This window comes from Fistularia commersonii, chromosome 10 (assembly GCF_037954325.1).
Source record: "Fistularia commersonii isolate RoL2024-O1a breed Wild chromosome 10, RoL_Fcom_v1.0, whole genome shotgun sequence".
Taxonomy (NCBI): Eukaryota; Metazoa; Chordata; class Actinopteri; order Syngnathiformes; family Fistulariidae; genus Fistularia; species Fistularia commersonii.
Window position 1 is genome coordinate 382,501 of NC_141293.1, and position 22,004 is coordinate 404,504.

At 44.8% G+C, this 22,004-nt stretch overlaps 1 protein-coding gene across 6 annotated transcripts in view; it reads left to right on the forward strand.

The window, feature by feature from the left end:
- Positions 1 to 22,004, forward strand: part of pard3ab (par-3 family cell polarity regulator alpha, b) — a 302,221-nt gene that overhangs the window by 28,146 nt on the left and 252,071 nt on the right. For all 6 annotated transcript variants that reach the window (XM_086153154.1, XM_086153157.1, XM_086153155.1 and 3 more), the window contains exon 2: positions 13,572 to 13,673. In XM_086153154.1, coding sequence (XP_086009280.1) covers positions 13,572 to 13,673 — 102 coding nt within the window. The remainder of the gene's footprint in view (positions 1 to 13,571; positions 13,674 to 22,004) is intronic.

Consider the following 22,004-nt stretch of genomic DNA (forward strand, 5'->3'; position numbering starts at 1 on the left):
ACATGGATGCTGGTTGAACTTAAGTTCAGCGCTCGCCAAAGACCAGACCCTTAGTTTCGGTTGAGTTTGATGATTAGAAACGTTTGTCATTTATTTGATGAATGTTGCCATCTAGTAGCATTTCAACTGAAATATCCTCCAGAATCACTTCTTTCATCCCTTACAAATAAACAGTGTCTTAATTATTTCTATAATTTGGTTTCATTATGTTTTGGCTGATCTGGAAATTTGTTTTGCTTTGGAAAAACTTGCTAGTTTGTTATCCCTTCCAACAAATTCTCCGTCTTTTTGATTGACCACCCAAATTTAAAAAAGTAAGATTTAAAAATTTTTTTCTCCCCCCTCCTCCCAGAAAAGCTTTAATTGTCATTTACAATGGAAAAAGTCTTGTCATTGAAATTATTTTCCACTGCATCCTAGCTTTGTCGCGGGCCGGAAAGGCTCCTCGTGAGTGTTGCTTAGGATATCGCGACTCGCCCGGCGCTCGGATCGTCTCTGTTTACGGTTGTTTTCGTGGACATGCCGGTTTCCTCCCGAGGTTTAAAAGTCAGTTTTCATTTTACTCCGGTTCAAAAGCCTTTCCTGTCCCTGTCATTTAGCAAATCCTTCAAGGGAAGCGAGGCATGGCTGCCCTTCTCCCCATGTGGAGAGTCAATAGAGGCTCACAAACAAGCCTAATTGGTCCTATTGGATTCCCCCAGAGTTGCTTTGTGCTCTAAACTAAAGGCATCTTTCAGTTCTGCTGGCAGATGCGGGTCAGCCGAGGACGACGGCGGCCGATCATGTGTCCTTTCTGAACTTCGGCCGACCATCCTGGCCGTTCCCTCTGACTCAGCCTCTGATCGTATCTCTGCCTCCCCGGCTTGTTGTCCGCATGCAGTCAAGAACCTTCACCGTTGTAGGCGTCGTCTGCGTATCCTAGCGAGGCGCTCCGTGTGAGAACCGGACAAATGAATTAACTTTATCGGATTCTTAAATGCGCAGTGACGAAAGGTTGTATCGTGTCAATTTTCTGCATCTTGGTCATTTTCTGGAAAATTCAAAGTGAGCAGATGCGATGTTGTTATTTCCATCGCTCGCTCGGTGCCAAGCCAGAACAACAAACCACACATGTATTTGTTGCAAATGATCATGTTTGGATTCTGAGGCGTTCATCCGAGCCTCTCGGCCTGCTAAAGGACACTCATGGCTCAGGGGCCAGTATTCATTTGTGGATCTTTGACTTTCGGGATTATTTCATTCAAAATTCTGCTTTATTTTATTCAGCGCAGCCCAGACCTGGAATGATTTCAGGTTCATTGGATGCACTTGACGTTGGATAACTTTAATAAACCTGGTAATAAACCCAGGTTTAAAAAGCAACAGAGACCTTATCTCTTTCTCACCACCGTAGGCTGAGAAAACACACAGTCCCGGCATCCTCTTCGATTCAGTTGTGTGTGTGTGTGTGTGTTTCCAGCATCAGCCAGTTAACGTACAACCTGTGTGAAGGTTGCGGTGGCTCCGCGCTAAACGACGATGTGTTCGGCTATTGATTAATGTCTGTGCTGTGCGTTTGCCGTTAAGCTGCTTATTGCCGGGAGGAGGAGGATTGATGGAAGTCGAGTATGTTTGTGTATCACGCGGCCATGAGTGTGTCCTGTGGGGTCACGTCAAGGCCACGCCTCTTTTTTTAGTCCCAGCTCATTCACAACAAGTTGCTTACACGTTGCGTTTCACTTTATCATTTTTGCAGAGCCGATGTGCCGCCCTGGAATCAGCTCTGCATTTTAAGGATGTCATTTCTTCACCTCGGCTCCCTCAACGTACCGTCGTCCACTAAGAATGGACAAAGTTGACGGTGATGCGATCCGTGTTGAGCATAATACAAAGGCCACGGCAAAAATAGTGCAAAATAAACACAAATTAAAGTTGCACTGTGTTTACTGTGATGCTGCAGCCTTGCTCTGCAGATTCCCCCGAATACGGCGTGCACGCGTGTGACAGGGAGGAGGTTGTCCAAAAAGCCTTGCGGGAAAAAAACTTTTTTTTTTTTTTTTTAATTATGCAATCCTATTTTCCTTTCAGCCGTGGCGTCCTCGTGCGCTGAACGACTGCGATATTTGCAAGTAGCTTAATGAAAATCTTCTACGCATGTGGAATTTTTTTGTACCTAAGATCTGGCCGGGGTCCCGAGTACGTTCTTGTCTCCAAACAAAGACTTACACATTTGATGCTTCTGCAAATTCTGGATCCTTTTTTCCAGAACATTGATTTACTCAACACATGGCTTTTGTTTTCTCCTGTTCACACTTGTTCACTGTGTAACTGGTGTAGCCAGTTTGTGTGACACGGCTGAACCCGTAATGACAAGATGTATTAAGGTCAAAGAACGTTATTGATTTGATAGTATTTCTAAGGGATTTTTTTTTTTTTTCTTATGATAGTTGAGGTAAAGCTCAGCACGTTTTTTGTTTTATGTTCATGCTTATTTACTTCTTTCAGGCAGTTCTGTCAAATTCACAGTTGTTTTACTGAAACAATGGGAGTGCATTTTGCACCTAAATGGACGGATGAAAATGCTGTTTTTTGCGAGGCAGCGATGTGTGTTTGGACGTAGACTATACAATCGTGCATCCTACTTTTCCCAGCCCGACCCACATCATGTTTATATTAAAGGAACTGAAAAGTCATAAGCACACTTTAAGTTAAATCCCTACCCGCAGCAGAAGTGGGCCTGTGCAGACCGCTCTAATAAAATCCAGATTCTGGCGCAGCGTGGAGGAGAAAGAGGCCGCAACATCGCAGAGAGCCTCTTCTCAGTTACATATCTGGATGACTCATTTGGGGATCTCTATCATCCAAACCTCGCCGATCCCTCTCTTCGGGTTCATCTACCCCAGGGTTTGGAAGATCAGCGCCCCGACTTAGCGCAGGAATAGCCATCGTAACTGATGAACAACAGCGATCACAAGATCCTTTACATCTCATCTAGCCTCTCGACTCGGACGTGCACGACTCGACCCAACGTACGCCGCACTTCACTAACCAACCAACGCTGCAGCAAAACATGTCGGGAGCTTAAAAGCGCGTCTAATAATCCCCCGGGCCCCCGGTTAATGTTTGCTCTCGGCCAGGGGTAATTTCGAGAGCGCCGTATTTAGCCGGGCTGTCAAGCGTCGCCTGCATTGATCAGACGCGCAGATTTCCTTGAATGGCGCCTTTGTTCGGCCGCAGAGGTGCTCGCCACCGCGAGCGTTTCCCTCTCAGGATTGCCGCGTTTACGAGCCAACTGTTGAAATCGGCGTTCTGTCGGACGGTTCAGTGGAAGGACAGACGTGCGACGCATCATCGGCGAGATGGATGGAGGCCGGCTCGACTTCGGCGGAGGAGTTCAGGTTCGTATGTTACTGACGGATGAGGACACGTTCACGGAACAACCATTTGTCAACGAGAGCGTTTTTCTTCTCGTTTCTGTCACCGAACTTTGGCAGGGTGGGTGTTTTCAGTGCGGTAAAAGAGTCCTTCCAGTTCTGCATGTACGGCTGAATCCAGCAGACTGCAGGAGGCAGGTCGGACTTGTTTTGATGGAAGAAAGAAGGCGAGCAAATCAGATCCACGACCAGATTTCATGGTCAGGGGAAAAACAAATGCAACCCCCTTTCTCTTTATATGTATATCATGAATACATTTATATTTTGATGTGTTTTTAAAGATTGCAAGACAGTATTATAATTATCGTCTCCCGTATTTCATATTCAAGTCTCTATTTTATATTTATTCTTTATTGATATGGTTATTGTTGCGCTGCTGCGACAATCAAAGTCCCCGATGGAGATCCATAAAGTACCGTCTTATCCCATAATGTATCACACACAAAATAATTCATACGTTTGACGTCGATCTTTCAGACCGAACGGTTATATTAGGTCCTCATGCACGTTTGTTTGCTGCGCCGCCGTTCTATCGGACTGTTTTTCCTCTGCCGTCCAGAAAGCGGTTTCCCACTGATGCGGTCGCCGTGATTAGACAAACAAAAGAATGAAAAGCTGCACATCACTCGGTTGTCTTTTTCAAAACAAATGCTTTTCCAAGCTTTGAACCACAGTCATCATCGCTTTGGAAGCAGATTCGTCTGAAAAGCTACATTTTTAAAAGACAGTTAAGGTCTGGGTCAGTGCAGAGGAGGAGGGATTCTGTCTCCGGCCTGTGAATATCTCCACCGCCTCAGCCCTGTTTGCAGTGGCCTTTCACCTTCTTTGAAACCTTTGCTCCCCTTCTTTAATCCAGAATGACACACACACAAACACACACACACACACACACACACACACACACACGCAGACAGACAGACAGCAGAATGGGCTGGTAATGGATTGACAGTAAAATGCAGGCGGCGGGTCTGGCAGGCGTCCAGATCCTTGCGCCGGGAGGAATGTTTGCTTCTTGATCCGGAGCAGAGCGTGTTACGCACAGGATTTCACCGCACACGTATGCGTAGCAGTGTGAGATCTGTGCCATAGGGGGTTTCCTATTTTCCCTGCATCTGCCTTGGAGAGAGAGTGATGTGTAAGTCCTGGAAAGAAGCGTGCAGGTCTGCTTGCTGTGTGTCAGCACATCTGGGAGGTCCAAGAATCACTGCTTCTTTTTTTGAAATCCTAAATGTGTCCGCAGGCCCCTTGTTTCATCTTGAATGTCTCACTAATTGCACTCCCTGAAACGCAGTGACTATGAAAAGTTCACTTTAAGTCCTTTTTTTTTTTTTCCATTTTCTAACCTGCCAGTGAATAAAGTCTGACTTGCTGCAGCCCGTTATGGCAGCGAGGACGCTCGGCGTTCGGTCAGATCCGCGAGCACGCCGAGAGTTTCTGCTCACGGCTTTCAAAACCGCACTTGATTTCAAATGAAGCGTTTAAACTGTGTTTGGAATTTTAAATTTCCGCATTCATAGTATGTATTGAGGCGGCGCAGTGGTTAGCGCTTCTGCCTCACCGCACCAAGGACCCTGGTTTGACCTCTGTGTGTGGAGTTTGCATCTTCTCCTGGAGTCTGCATGGGTTTCCTCCAGTTTCCTCCCACAGGCCAAAAATATGCAGCAGGTAAATTGGAAATATTGGGGAAACTGACCAGATGTTTGAATGAGTCAGTGGTTGTCTGTCTCTACAGGATCCCCAGACACCCCAGGCAGGACAAGCAGTAGATAATGGATGGACGGATAGTATGTATTAAAAGAAAAAAAAAACAAACACACACTATATGTGTGTGTGTGCGTGTGTGTGTGTGTGTGTGTGTGTGTGTGTGTCAGGATTAACAGGATACTGACAAAAGTCCAGCTGTGCATTTCTAGATGGTCATACAGGTGCATTTCTTGAAACGAGTCCCATTTAAAAACCAATGCACATTGAGCAATACAATAAATATGATATAATAAATGCTACAGTGATTCTGAAACAATAAGGTTATTCATTCAATGGAATGCAGCTCATGATTTATTGATTATATAAATGCAGAGCGCAGCTTTGTTCAGTTTCTTACCAATGGTACAGTTTGCACAAGTCTGTACATTTATTATACATATATATATATATATATATATATATATATATATATATATATATATATATATTTACCCATTTATTTATTGTCCCTCTGGGACAAATAGAGTTTTTTCTGATTCACTCAACCTGTCAGTTTCTCATGAACTCAACTCAGACCGTTGCTTTTTTCTAGAGTTGGTGGGGATCCCAGGTGTGATGTTCTCTGTCGCTTGGTCCTTGGTTTGATTCCCACCGTGATTCCTTTCTGTGTCTGCCTGGGTTTCCTCCCACAGTCCAAAATCATAGGAGCTTCACAGGAGACGCTGAACTGGCCAGATGTGTGAACGTGAGAGTGAACGGTGGTTGGACGGCCGGTCGGCTGCTCGATGAAGAGTTCTAGATGATGAATGAATGAATGTATATGTGGGTGAAGTCAGAGTCCTGGTTGTTCTCCGCCGTCGCGCCACCCTGACACATCTGTCATTCGAAAAGACCTCATGTTTTCCAGTTTCCGTCCCTCCTCCTCCGCCGGAGTCATTCTACCCGAATGATGGTGTGTTGGCGTGGAGCACGTTCACCCTTTGTGCCCCTGCATGTCAACAATCAAGGTTGATAACCTGATCAGGGCGAGGGCGAGGGTTAGGTGTGCGCCGCGTAAATAGAGTCCCTCTGAGAAATGAACAACCCGTTGATGCATCAGTCACGTGCACCCGTGTGTGTGTGTGTGTGTGTGTGTGTGTGTGTGTGTGTGTGTGTGTGTGTGTGTGTGTGTGTGTGTGTGTGTGTGTGTGTGTGTGTGTGTGTGTGTGTGTGTGTGTGTGTGTGTGTGTGTGTGTGTGTGTGTTATTTCTTTTCGATAACGGTTCGCGTCTGTTCGGAAACATCCATAGCACTGTTTTTCACAAATATGTGTTATTTTCTTTTGGTGCAGCCTGCCAAGTGTTTATGCAACTCGCTCCCCCAAAAACGAGTTGCGTCTCCTCCCTCGCCGAGAGACGGATTCATGGAGAATGCAAATATCCCTACGTGGATTGTAGTTTTTGGAAAAAGGTGCAGTCACAGGATGAGACCCGCCAACATGGGTCGCCATCTATTGAGATATTCAGACTGAGAGCCTGGAGAGGAGGCATCTTTGCTTAGGTTTCAAAAACAGGAAAATCAGTGGATAAATTCCCAACAGTTGTTATTTCTGAAGATAATATTGCATTGCAAGTGGAGCAAGTGGAGGGCGGCACCGCGGCCGGCGCTTCCAAGAAGCTCCTGGTCGGACGGGAGGGCTTCCAGTGTAGACTTGGTTAGTTCTCCCGGGTCCGCGTGAGGTTTCCTCCGGGTTCACTTCGTCCAAACACAAGTCGGTCAATCGCAGAACCCAAATCGACCCAACGTGTTAATGGTTGTCTGTGGTCCGGTGACAGCTGGGTTAAACTGCGTCCCCGCAAGCCGTGACTGCGGGACAGGAGGGATATTTACCAATGAATTAATACATAAAGTGGCCTTGTGTTATCAAAAGTCTTGATCTTTTGGATTTGATTAAAGATTTCCAGAATGCTTTTCCAGAAGACTAAACTACAACTTTGCATTTTTTCCCACCCGTCAATCCTTTCAAATGAGTTTTCCGAAGAGTAAGTTTAATGAGCTGATGAGGAGAAAAAATCTGAGCTAGTAAAACTATATACTAGACCTAAGAAAAGAAAAATTAAAAAACACAATACTCTGCCTGCTACTATGATTTTATTTCATAATAAGTGTCAGAAATGGAAAAAAAATGGACAAACTACACTTTCTTTCCTATTTAAAAAAATATTTGGATGATTCATTATTTTTAATTGCCTCAAGGGCCATATATCTTTATTTTTTCTCGAAAAAAAACTATTATGTATGTTTTATTTGAACAAACTCTCGCGCTGGGCCGGCACTTCTTTTTACTTTAAATTCAATGTGACCTCTAAGTCATGTTCACTCTATAGTTTCTCTTTAGAATTTGTCAAGCCGGTAGTTTTCCCTTCAAACACTGGACTTGAGCGTCCGCCAGGCATCTTTACGCTCCTAATCCACAGTTGATTCTCCTCACCTGCTGTGAGGATAAAGCCAGGGTCTTGTTGACACGGATTGTGCAAGTTTGTGTGGTTATTCCTCTTTTCCTAGCCAAAAGATAAATGTCATAGGATCTTATGGCCAGCAGGTCTTACCATTTCTTCACTCGCCTCCTGCTTTTGCTCCATCTGGCCTCCTAAATAACCCCGTAATCCCAAATCTACAATTACTTACTTATTCCCTCAGATCAGCCGCCTCCTGGAGTTTTGTGCCCTGGGTTTTTCAAAATGCTATAATGTGTTTGCCAGCAGCACCTTCTAGGGGTAAAAGGGACATAGAATTACTGAGACAAAATAAAATGCCACGGAGGAAACCAAGAGGTGGACTAAGTGATAAATGAAAAAAAAAACACTTTAACGAAAGAAAAGAAACCGAGGCTCATCTAATAATGAAGCCGACACGACTGGCTCGCGGTATTTTAACGTCACGTCACCGCGTCGGTTTGAAGTGATTCCATCGAATCTGAACCGCAGAGCAGAAGAGGCTTCACGTCGGGGCTTCCACTCTTCAGCTTCCTTTTGCTGGGTGGAAGGACGCCTTTCGGTGCTTCAGATGCAGACATTTAGTGCCGATTTAAACAAGGGAGCCCATTTAGAGACGACAACACGGAAATAAAGCTCTTGCATTGCAATTTGGATGTTTTGCCGAGTTTTTCGTGTGTCCGCTGTAGAGATGGAGGTACAATAGTTCCCTTGTCTCGCCGTCTGCAAAATAGAACAAAAATGTCACTTTTCAAAATGTAGCTGTCGAAATAAAACAGAAATGATATCTGCGAATTGTCTGCGGAGGTTCTCCGTCGTCCAGGCCAGGAGTCAATTCTTGTCAAAGTCTTCTTGTCGTCGTGGCAACCGGACTTGAATTTCTTTACCTGAATCCAGTCCGGTTGCCACGACGAGATTTCCACAAGAATATTTCCGCAAAGAATCACTTTTGTACCAAAAGGCAGAACGATTTCAAAATCAGCCAAATAAGTCACTTCAATTTCAGTGAGGTAATCCATACAAAAAATCAGAAGAAGAAAGTCTCGGTCCGAATACTTTGGCGCCTTAATTGCTGCAAGTTGTCCATTTTTGAGGTCCATCACGAGGTGATGTGGGTCCATCCTGGAAGACTCCTGCGGTGTGTTTGGGTCAGATGAGGTTGTGTTTGCATCGATCCCTGCGGTCCGGCCCGGACAGGCGGAACACATTCTCCAGCAAAACTCTTCAGCCATGCTTTCGCCTTTACCGTACAACCAGGGCCAAGATTAACGGCTAAATATTAGGTGTGTGAAAATGTTTTTGGTGTCGTGCTTGAATGACTTTTAGTGCTTGAATCCTTAACCTTTACTCCACAATGATGCGTCTGCAGAATCCGTGTTGGCACCAAGTGTCCATGAGATGTTGAAGATCTCCCTCCCCTCCTCAGCAGACAGCTGGAACTCTGCTCCTGGTTACTGACGGGAACCCATTCAGAAACATTTGATATCCATAAAAGATCACGACGGCTGCTTGGTTGTGAGACGTCACTATTGACAGCACAGGCGTGCAGCATTGTGTTCAAATGACTTTCAAAAGCACTTAAAGCTGTCTTAAACATCAGCATCTGTCCATAAAATGCATCATTTTTCAGTAATCAAAATGCATTTGTATATATTATGTTGACTTTCAAATAATTTAATTTTCAAATTCTTATTGTATTTTTATATGCTCTGTGAAGTCATTGAAATGGTCCATCTCATTCTACTGCTTTTCAATGTAATTCAACAAATTAAACGCTCCCCCCCAAAAAAAAAAGACATTTGAGATTTTTGAGAAATTAGCTGAAAATTAAGAAAAAAAAATATTATCTGCTTGCCAATGAAATGAAAAATGTAAAATATTATTTTTATTTTGCATTTGAATTTAGGCTATGGAACAAGAAAGAAGACAAATGTCTTCATGCTTTTACTTGTCTCTTATTTCCTCATCCTGTTTATCTTCTTTTTATCCTTGTTTTTGTCATTCTGGGATCTGTTTTCATCCTTGCTGTTGCCTTCGTTTAATGGTCTCTTATTTATAAGTATATTGGTATTTATGTTGCGCTGCTGTGACAAATAAATTTCCCCGACGGGGAAGAATAAAGTACTATAATCGTATCCTAATGACATGTAATCTGACCTGTTACATGCAGGAAAGGTAGAAATAATGATCCATGTTTGTCTGCATTCGCTGCTTTATCTTTAACATCTTGAATATATTGAACCACTTTATAACAATAAATACTGAAGCGTTATTCTGTGATATTGAACCGCCAGGCTTCGATAGTGAGCTCACAATTGATTTGTGAGTCGCTAGCGTTGTGCGGTAGCTTAGAGACGTCGGCCCTCAGGGTGACTCCTGACTCGCCTCGCTCGGCCGCCTGGAAGGCCTCGGCGATCCCCGCCGCTGGCCAGCGTGGTGGGGATCCGCAGAGCCCGAGGGAACGGGCGGGCAAATGTGGCGCCGTTGGATAAAAGCACCTATTCCGTGTCTTCGTCCCCTTGCTTACGACTGGCCTGTGTGTCCTGCCTGAGTTTGCAGCCGTGGCATTAGCAGAGGGCTATTTTTGACGCACAAACATGGACTCTGGAAACCACACACTAATACACACAACTTAGTGGCCGACTTTGATGTGCGCGCCGTGCCCTGCCGTGCACTGCCGTGCACGGCCGTGCACAGACGGATACATCTTTCACACAACCTGGCCGCGCATAGTAGGCTCAAAGATTCTCGTGTCACTCTCCCTAAGTCATGTCCAAACATAGGCCAGTCAATGCGGGTCCATGTCGGACACTGGGGTCTTGGTTTATTTTATTTGTGTAATACTCTAAATATAGAGTTGTGCTAAATTTGCCGGCGATGTGATCGCTGTGTTTCCTGATGCAGTCAATGCGCAACAATCAGAGCGAGATAATTGAAACCAAAACAAATTTCATATTGGGGATTTTACTTCCTGAAGGTGGATCGTTGTGCAACCTATTGTTAATTGGCCTTTCTGTAATTCTGAGCACAAAAGGAAGTCAAGATGGATTTATCTTAAACTGGAAGTCACAAGATTTTAGCAATTCATGAATGAATAATGCCTAAAACTATGGAACCAAAACATTTGGCATCAAACGAGGGAGGCGGAGTTGTTGTACCATTGATAAATGTCCAGTATATTTATGTAATATCATATTCTTTGAGGGAATATTTTCAGTTGTTTTTGTCACAAACAAAGTGTGTGTGACAGAAAACCGCTGAACTGGATCCCAGTGGTGCTCCCAGTCGGACGCTCAGCTGCATGTTTGCTTAGCATCCACTGAGGAAAACAAGAAAATGGTCCACTGTGCAAACAAGCCCCGGCAAAACACACACACACACACACACACACACACACACACAAAACCTACAGCAAGTTGTTTGCATTTCTCCATCCACCGATGTGGATTTCATGACCGCTGGCCACTTCCTGCATTTTTAACTGCGATAAGACTGTGCTGATATCTGGAGGCTCCGAGTGCAGCCCGTAACCTAAATACACCCTTGGTTATTAGGGAGCGCTAATGCAGTGGAACCGTAACAGCAAATCCTCCTCCTTGCAGAGATTATAATGTTTAGCTTTTATCTAATGTGTTCGACAGAAGCGAAGACTTATTTTAAACGTATGTAATTTGTGGCGTTGTTTAATCGATGATTTGTCGTTCTCAAGTCGTATCACGGACATAAACTGACATTTTGTTTTCGTGCCTGCTTTATTGTTCATTTTCTTTCATTTTTTTTATTTTAGAGCTTGACAAGTAAGATGCGCTGCTGATGTTGAGGTTCCTTCAGCCTCAGTGGCTGAGGATGTTTTGCATGTAAAATGAGATTTTGCGACGCAGCCCCCAGACGGCGCCCGGCGGGACGCCCGCAGAAAGAACGGCCAATGACCACTTTCTCGCCACTCATTCTTCAGTAGTTTTTCGCCGAGACACCATGATTGACCCTTTGAGTCGCCGAGCTTCAGACCTCGCGGTCAGCGGGCGGCTGCGTCCGAGGGGCCGGCTGTGGTTTCTCACTTATAAAGTTGAGTTTCTGTCGGCGGCCACAAATCCCTGCTGTCATTACCAAGTGTTTTTAGGATCCAGTCACTTCTCGAGTCATTCGTGCTGCTTAACCCCATGTCAAGTGATGCCTTCTTAATATTCATGCTTTTTTTTCTCAACGGCCTCTCAGTGTTATGACTAGTTAGTGTTCAAGAACTTTCTTTTCAGGCAGGGGTGTCAGACTCCGTTCCACTGAGGGCCACATCGGCATCACGGTGGCCCCCAAAGGCCCGCGTGGAACATAGAAACTCCTTAATGTTAAATCACTTTTAATGCTTAATGTTAAATAACTCTGAATGTATTAGTCATTCAAATCCAAAATGTTACATCTGCAATTGTATCGATGTAAAAAAAAAAAAAAAGAAAGAAATGGCGTCTAGGAGTTGCTGTGTTCCAAGCTAGCGTTCACCGCTGCAGTGTTTTTGGATGCAGCTTTCGATGCGACATTCTGCTGCCATCGCAGTTTGGCTTTTAAAACCTTGGATTCTAACACAACTTATTTGTTAGTTCCATTGTTTACAGGACTGTCTCAGAAAATTAGAATACTGTGATAAAGTTCTTTATCTTCTGTAATGCAATTACAAAAACAAAAATGTCATACATTCTGGATTCATTACAGATCAACTGAAATATTGCAAGCCTTTTATTATTTTAATATTGCTGATTATGGCTTACATCTTAAGAAAACTCAAAAATCCAATCTCAAAATATTAGAATATCATGAAAAAGTCATTTTTGTTTTTTTAATTGCATTACAGAAGATAGAGAACTGTATCACAATATTCTAATTTTCTGAGACAGTCCTGTATAATTATGTAGCATTCCCCTTTTTTACTTTTTTAAAGCCAGTTCATTTCATTCATTTAGATTTCATTTTTCATTGCATTTTAAAAATGTTTCCATTATTTCGAAACCGACTTTGTTTCTCCTTTCAAAGTCCCCCTTCAGTTTTTTTAGTTTAAATGCGGTGAAGGTGTTATTATCTGTCCGCGGTGCTTCTGGTGATCTCTGCGGGCGACTCACGATTCCACCAGTAACTCTTATCAAGTTTTGACACACACACACACACACGACATCCCGTCGTGCACAAACACAACCTGTCCGTGCATTCCAGTTCCCACCTGGCGCCCCCGGGTTCACGGCTGTTCGCGGTCATGTAAGTCGTGTGTTACATTTTTATGGATGTGTCCTTGCTTGTTACATCCCAGAGGGGAATTTGCCCAATTATCACGTCGCTTCAATTCCCATTTAAGACGCTCGCTTTAAGAATCCTTTATTCCTGCGCCGCATCTTTTGAGAATCCCCTGTGAGATGTTTTTGGAGACACGGACAGAACGCGACGGTTTGGACATGTACCAGGAGGGAGTGCGAATATATCGGAAGGAAGATGCTGAGGTGGGATCCACCCAGACGGGAGTTCTAGCGGAAGATCGTGGCTTGATCGTGGCTCGATCGTGGCTCGACCCGTCCAAAGAGCCCGGTGGAACGGTTGTCATGTCGACGAGGTTCGGGTTCATGAAGAAGGAAGAGGATTTTCTGCGGGATAAACATAGATTTATCTATTGATACATCGTCACGCTGCGCTTTGCTGTGTCTTAAGGTCACTAATCCCAGCCGCCATGACAGTGTTTTTACCATCCGTCGCATTCACCAGTCATTCGTGAATTATTTAACCCCATGTCAAGTGATGCCTTCTTCATATTCATGTTTTTTTTTTAAAACAGTCTTTCAGTTTTATATCTCATTAGTTTTCAAGTAGCGGTACTTTGAAAGCCACTTAACCATGAATATGTAAGGTCTTCTGCTTCTCCTGTCCGCTGTGGAAATGCCAAATATGTTCCAAAGCGTCTCCTGGAGCTCTCGCCGGTCTGACCAGACCCTCCTCTGTCTTCCAGGATGCCAGTTACTGGTTGCAGGTGCATCGGCTGGAGCACGGGGACGGCGGCATCCTGGACCTGGACGACGTGCTGTGCGACGTGGCCGACGACAAAGACAGGGTAAGACGGAATCCGAAACGCCGCCTTCAACCTCTTGAGTTAAAACCGGAGCAGAGCCTCTCATTGAAATGTGGCCTGCGCTTTTTATTTACTTGTTTTCTGGTTCTAAACTTCCGAGGCCGCGAACCTCAATTGCGCCCTTTTTTAGAACGGGTAAACAGCTCTTTAAGAAGTTTACGTTAGCGGAGATGTCCACGTCAAGAATACCGAAGATATTTACATACAGCTGATGTTGTTTTTGTGGTGTTTGTTAGTACAACATGAAACTCAACAAAACCTGTTCCAAGTGCTTAACCATCATTTCCCGATTCCAAGACGCTACTTTTTTCAGCAGCTTAAACAACGCTGCAGCTAATTTATGGTTTTTTTTTGTCCGATGAGCCTGGTCACATCGGACCCATAAAAAACAAGCGTGAAATTCTGAAGCCGTTCAATTCCGACGGCGAAGAAGACGACTTGGATGGTTTCAGCGCGCAGGAGGAAGATTAAGATAGACATCGGCTGCAGGAGGATGAGGAAATGGATGCATGGATGGACTTTTCCTCGTCTTGTTTGTTATTCCTCTTTTTCATCAACCGTACTGTTTGGGATTACAGCTTTTCCAGTACGTATTTGTGGATGTAAGCGGTATGTTTTTCATTAAAAGTGTAAACATCTCATGCTACAGCGTGGACACCTGTGGCCTATATATACAGTATATGTACGCTTAGATTGATTTTGTTATTTTCAGCCGGTGCGGCTTCTATTCAGGTGCGCTCAGCAGTCTGGAAGTGACAGTAATCTAAACTTTTAATGACACTTTAGATCGCTAGTTTTTTGATTTGCAAGGATTTGCTTTGGATTTTTACATCAGCTTTTTGACTTTTGTTTGTTTGTTTCAAACAAAAGGGCAATGTTTCATCCGTCTCACACCGAGGTTGAACTCCTCGCCGCATACTCAGCTGAAATCAGCCCGCCTTTGGATAAATGCAGGCGACACCCGCGTGACGTGGAAACCGATGTTTTTTTTCCGACAAGAAACGAAAGATCCACTCGGACTGGGTGAGGTTTTTAGTGTCATGAGACACACGATGCCGCCGCCGAGCATCTTGAGCCGCAGCGGTGAAAATGATTCCCAATAAACCCAGACAGGGTTCCCTCCTCGTACGAATCGACGTAGAAAAACCCCAGTGGAAGGAGACGCATCCTGTTGGAACCTGTAGGAGAAACAGTAGCCGTGGCTGTTTACAGCCATTGTAAATATTTGTGTCTTGTAAGCTTAGAGCAGCATACGTGGTCTTTTCAAACCCTGGCCCTGCAGCTGAACAGAAATCAAAGCGTAGCAACGGAATCTGGAGAAATGTTTTCTGTCGGTGCTTTTTTTTTTCTTTCTTTCCATATTTGATCCGAATGATGTTAAATCTTCAGGGCGAGGCTGCAGACGACGTGCGCAATGAAGCCTTTAAGTAACTGCGACGTGGAAGTGGTGAAAGATATGGCCCGCGTCTGAGAGACGCTGGAATTTTCACTCTGTCGTTGGCAAGCGTTTTCCCTCGCTATTTACTCAATCTTCTGTCTATTGGCCTGTAGGTGTGCGCCGCGTGCATGTGTGTGTGTGCACGGATGTGCTATGTCAATGTGTTTCTACATACGTGAGAGCTGTCATCGGGCGGTCTCGACATCCTTCCCCGCTGCATCCCTGCAGGCCTCCTCCGCCCCAGAGAATGTGTGTGTTTTGTACACACTGACATAAATCCCCGTCCCCGTCATCTCTGATGCCAAAACCCTCCAGGAATATGGATGGGATTTGCTTTTCCAGGCAGTTTGACTTTCATTATTTAGCACGCAAAAATATCCCAAAATGCATCTTTAAAGTATTTAACTGTGTTGAATATTTTTACTCTCGTGCATTCCGAACGGCACGGTTTGTATGATATCAGTTTATATGACATTATATATTTCCATGGCGAGGTGTAGGTCACTTTCCTGAACTTTTCCTCCGTTAATCTTCCTTTTAATGTTTGATGTGACTCGGATCACATGAACTTAAAGCACAAGTTGATTCTTAAAATGGACCAGAACAAGTCTGGAACTAAACCCGTGTTCTGGATTGCGTCGCGCTAAATGTAGCATTTTAATTATCCATCTGCGTCTCAAACAATTGTTTCCGTTGTGAAAATTCTTTTTATTTCACAAACGTTTCACGATTTGGAAATTCTCTAAATGAGCTCCACCCCCGGCCGACCCGGGGGCGGGAAATGATTTCTGTGCTCAAAGAAGGACATTGATGTAATGCGGCTCATGTTTTATGTGAGTTATTGTATATTCCATCATTGTATTTCATGTGGGATGTTGTTTAACTTGTTTTAATATTACCCAGTTTAAAAAAAATATATCATTACAATTTTCAGCAAGAATTTACCATAAAAATCATGAAATTGCTTGAAAGCAAGTCAAAAAAAGAAAAATATAACTGACTTACTCAAATATAATAATGGTGATGATGCATTGTTTTTAAAGTGTCAACTTGTGACTCAAAGACACCGTAGAGACACTTATGCACAAAATATAGATTTAAAAGAAACAATTAAAGTGATAAAGTGCTAAGTAATGAAAAGAAGTGAAATATTTGCATTGAAATAATATGAAAATCAGTCAAAACAATTTCACTGGCACAACAATTTATTCGGGACAAATAAAGTTATTCTTATTCTTAAAAAAGAACAAGTTCCACATTAGTAGGCTACATTTCCTTTAGGTGCCTTGATGACTTGCGATGTAGAATCCTAACATTTGAACAGGCGTCACTTGCACGTCGTCGCTCGCTGTCAATCTGCGATCAAAATCCCGATATCCGGGCACTCTGGGAGTATCTGTTCTTTTGTTTTTGTTTTTTTTTTTGTTTGTTTTTTTAAAATGGAATAGAGTTGGCGATTTCTGGCAAAATCAGCTTAAAAGACACAAGAAGGAGCAGGTGGAGCAGTTCTAGGGTGATATATTTGTTGTTGAGAGGCCGAAGCAGCGGAAGCACAGGCTTCACGTCGCCTCTGTGTTTCCAAAATCATAAAACAAAGTTTGTTGTTCCGGAGTTGAAGCCCGAAGCGGAATAGCGGCGAGAATAGACGGCATCTACCGATGATCTCCTGCCGATCCGACGTGAGTCGATGACTCAGCGGCGGACGCTGGACGGCCTGCAAAGGTCCAGCCTCGACCCCGTAAACCCACAGAGGGTCAGCGATGCGTCCGGATGAGCCGAGGATAGGGTTGCACTGTGTATCCAAGCTCGCCGCCCCGGCATGCGGCGGCCTGACTCCTTCTTGAACCCGGCTGTCCGTCAGACGGCTGCAGCCGCCACAACACTGGTGCGACTCAGCCGTTTACCGTATTTTACGGACTATACGTCGCTCCGGAGTACAAGTCGCACCAGCCATAAAATGCGTAATAAAGAAGGAAAAAACATATATAAGTCGCGCTGGAGTATAAGTCGCATTTTTTTGGGGGGTCGCTCCAGAGTTAAAAACCAACACCAAGAATAGACATTTCATCTTGAAAGGCAATTTAAAATGAAAATAGAACAGATAACAACAGGCTGAACAAGTATAGCCTATATGACGCATAAACAACAAACTGAGTACGTGCCTGCTAGGCTATGCTAACGTAACATATTACGGTAAGAGTCATTTAAATAATGATAGCATATAGCACATGCTACAACCAAACAATCGGTGTCACTCTTAATCACTAAAGCAAACGAAATCTTCTTCTTCGGTGTCACTTCTGAACAACTCCACCAACTCCGAAGGTGGACAACGCGCCGCTTCCTCTTCTACCGGTACGTCGCTACGTCAGAGTCATCGTCACTTGCAGTTCCAATTATTCCAGCCTTCCTGGATCCCGACAGGACGGCGTCCTTGTTCTGATAGAGAGGCGATGGCGTTGCATGAAGCGGTAACACCAGGAACGTCCTCCTGTAAATTCATTTATATTCATCTCCTTGGCAACTACCTGGGTGTGAAGACGCAACCGTCCTGTTGACGAGCCTCTCCCGGCAGCAGGTTGTTCAAGCACTCAAGTGTGAACTCGTTCTTGTAGCCATGGCCAGCTAGCTTTTAGCCCGCGATTAGCTTTTTTAGTTTTCTTCATTTCAGTAAGAGTAACCTCTGCTTTTCACCAGTCCCTTACAAGTTTCTCACTAACTTCAAACTTTCTGCTGCTCGATCGCCATTTTCGGCTGCATATTTCACTCCTTCCAGCTTGTAACCTGCAGAATATGATTTTCTTTTCGGTGCCATTTTTGTTCTGCCCTTCTCAGTTGTTTTTATAAGTTAGCGCGAATGTTGAAATGATCCATTTTCATCAGTACAGAAGTCGCTGGCAACTTCTTTTTTCACACTCCACTTCTGCCATGACCCGCCCCCGCTAAATTTTGATTGGTTGGCGTGTGTGTGTGACGATCGCTGTTATATTGAAGACACACACGCAGACACAGACACACACACACACATATCAGAGCAAGAGAGCTCAATTATTTCACACATAAGTCGCTCCAGAGTATAAGTCGCACCCCCGGCCAAACTCTGAAAAAAAACCCGACTTATAGTCCGGAAAATAGGGTACACTCTCGGGGCCGAGCGTCGGGCTTGGTCTTGGCGTCCCTCTCCGGCTCCGAGGATTGCTCCCGTTGATGAAAAACTATGAACATCATTGAGGCAATGATGGCGCTTTCAAAACATTGAATTAAAACACTCTGTTTAGTCAAGACTTGATTTCAGCGACGAGTAAAGCGATTCAAAGACGAGCGGCTCCTAAACTGAGAACACGTCAGAATGCTGAGAAGTCGTGCAGCCGAGTGCAGAATGCCTGCAGCCTCAGGGCAAATGAACAAGACACTTCCAGTGGATTCACTTGATTCACCTGTAGATAAAGAATACCGTCATTTCTGCGCCCCATAGCCTGGAAATTAAGGTAGTTAAAAGTGATTTTTGTCGGCCTCCTCAAAGGTGGATCGTGACGCAGCTGGTTCCACAGTTGCTTCTAAACTTGTTCCCTGACAGTCGGTCGGTTTGAAAGTGTCTCTGTGGATCCAACAAATGATGGCACGTTTTATTCAAAGATGCAACGCAAACACACAAAACCGCCCAGCTTTTGCTTCTGCTCCTGTTATCCAGTGACTTCTAGGAAGAAGTTTCTGTGAGTTGAGCCAAGATGAGATATTTTTGTTAATTTTGTAAGTTAGTTTATCAGAGCTGAGACTGTAGTTTTAGACCGTTCCGGTATCGGGCCGGTCAATTTGGTAGCCAGACTTCAGTTTCGGTGGCCTTAGTCAAAACCCAGGGAACTGAACCGACACACAGTTTATGACCTTGATTTCAAAGTAAATTTATAAAGTATATTGAATTGAAATGAAACCCCATGGTCTGCTTCCGGTTACTCATGGAAATCTACTGGGATTCTATAAATACATCCCACCGTTTGGTCGACGTCGTACAATCCGTTGTCTTCCACCGTCTTCAGCCAAGGTTAATCCGGACTCTTGCTACTGTTTTTATCCTCTGAGTCTGTGAGATACGTTGCAAAAGCAAACAAAAGCAACGGTTTGTATATTTTACAGCAAAGAAACATTAATTTGTCATCACTTGTCAAGGTGAATGTGATGTCACCTTAGAAGTAAAGCACTTCCGAGCCTGCTCCTCTGGAATAATCAACTCTCAAGGGGACAAAAATGTGACCTAAAACATCTCAGAAAAAAAAAAATCTTTGCTAACCTTTTAAATCAAGTGATTCCAATCTCTGTGGAACAGGACTCGTATGATTACCGACACTACATTCTAAATGCTAAACGAATCATCTGCCATTATGTGCGTCCTCACGTGGATCTGAAGTCCAGGAGGGTGAGGGAGCACCTGGTCCTGGAGGTCTCCTGCAGCTGTGACTCCACCGCGGCTTTTTAAAGACCAGGGCGAATGGAGGCCCATCGCTCAAGGGCACTTTTATTAGCGAAAGCTGGAAGTAGCGCCAACGCATGTCTCGGGAAAACGGTGCATTATAGGTGCTTTGTGTGTGTGTGTGTGTGTGTGTGTGTGTGTGTGTGTGTGTGTGTGTGTGTGTGTGTGTGTGTGTGTGTGTGTGTGTGTGTGTGTGTGTGTGTGTGTGTGTGTGTGTGTGTGTGTGTGTGTGTGTGTGTGTGTGTGTGTGTGTGTGTGTGTGTGTGTGTGTGTGTGTGTGTGTGTGTGTGTGTGTGTGTGTGTGTGTGTTTGTTTTTAGCTGCTTCTTCATCTGCTCAGCGTAAACGTTGGGTTGGTCTGGTTGGAGTATGCACAGCCTCGGCCAGGAAAAGTGGCGGCCTGCCCTTGGACGAGATGAATGTTTTTCCAGATGCCATCTTTCCATCCGTTCATCCTCCTTCCTGCCCCCCCCTCGTTCTTTGGTAACACTCGGCTTTTTATAGGTACGCAAAGTTATTTGTAACCACTCTGAATTCTTTTGGTCAGTGATGGACACACTGTTGCTTGTGCTTGTTTCTGACGGACTTAAAACAGACACATCCTGATTTCCAAACGTCATTGTCCTTTTAAGAAGGCTTTAAGATGCGCAGGGTTTAGCAGCTTGTAGCAAAGCATTCACTGGACACGCCCGTCCACACTCGCATGACTTACACTACATTACATTACAATCATCTGGCAGACGCTTTTACCCAAGGCGACTTCCAAAAAGTGAAATTCAGTCACCGAAGAACGGTGACTTGCGCACCCAGACAAGATGCTAGGCCACCACAGTAAGCAGTTCAGGCTACAATGTTCATTTTGGAGGAAAGATGTTCTTAGCTCTTTATCCCAACTCGTACCTTCAGGTCACACCTCTGGCCCCTGACTCCGACTTTAACCCTAAAACCCGGTCCAAACCCCAAAACTGGCCCCGAGTGGCCAACCCACATTCCCTCCCTCGCCGGAGATGGCGGAACCTCAAAATAGAGATGGCATCCATACACACACACACACACACACACAAGCAAACAGATGGACAAACTTTCCTGTCATCATCTATCAAACACTTCACACACACACACACACACACACACACACACACACACACACACACACAGAGCCATACCCCAGGTGTCTGGTGACAGGGTCATCTTAACACACACCCCATGTCTTGCACAGCTGCAGCCACTGCGACTCCATTTTTCCCCGACAGAAGTGTTAATCAGAGCCGCCGTCGGAGTTTTTGAATTTCAATGGAAGCAAACAGGCCCAACATGATGGCCACCAGCCCGATTTTTAGTTGGTCCAGCTTTTAGGAAAAGCAGCCCAGACCGCTGAGGCAGGGACTCTTTAGGACCCCTGTAGGAGTTCTGTAGTGGACCCAGATGTTTGCCAGGCGGGGCCTCCATGGATCCCACAGATGCATGAAGTGAGGGCCGGGGAATTGGGTGTCTAAGCCCATACCTCCAAACCTGTGGGTCAGTTCTTTAAATCATTTCTTTTTTGAACCTTTTTTTTTTTTCTTTGTTGCATTTTCCTGCTGAGGGAGGCCTCATCCACCGGGGAACTGTCTCCATGAAAGGGCGATCATGGTGTGCAACCGTGCTTGGGTGGTTGTCTAATGCCAACGTAAGATTCTCATGGACGGATGGTTTCAAGACCCAATTTCAGTGACTAAATCTAGAAGGCCACAAGATTGGCAAACATTTTTGTCGTCCTCGGACCTCGAAAAACGTCAGCGGATGATTTGCATGTATGAACCGTGTAGGTGTGCGCTTTCCAGTCGGGTTTCTGTGCCCGCCGCACTAACGCAACCCGATATGCTTGTCCGGGTTGCATCGGGTCTAATGTTACGGTGCAGCAGACGAGCAGACAGACGGGCGGCAGCAGAGGAGTTGGGAAGAACTACCACTTCGGTCCTTCGAGCGTCCCGTCGCAGAACGTCGACACACTCTACGGTCACACATTTGGGTGTGTGAATCACCCCCCGGCGCGGAAGGTTTTTCAACCCCGGTGAAATATGTCTGGTGTGGGTTCCACAGGGCTCCGCTGACTCCTCAGCTATTTCACGGGACTTCAGCACAAGGATAATAACACTCCTGGGTTGTGACACGGGTGTTTCCTCGGCTCCGTGTTCCATCAGGAGTGTCTCAGAAGCAAAACACTTGATAATAACACACACACAGATTCATTCAAACCGTTTACCTCGATGTTTAGGTCGATATTAGTTTTAATACACCATCGGCCCGGTTGTTTACAGCGGAATTCCTCTGGATTTCTGGCTCGTCCACCGGAGTTACCTCATGAACGCATCGTTGTGGTATTTAGCAGTATGCCTCTTTTTTATAGTCCCAGAAACTCTATGAGG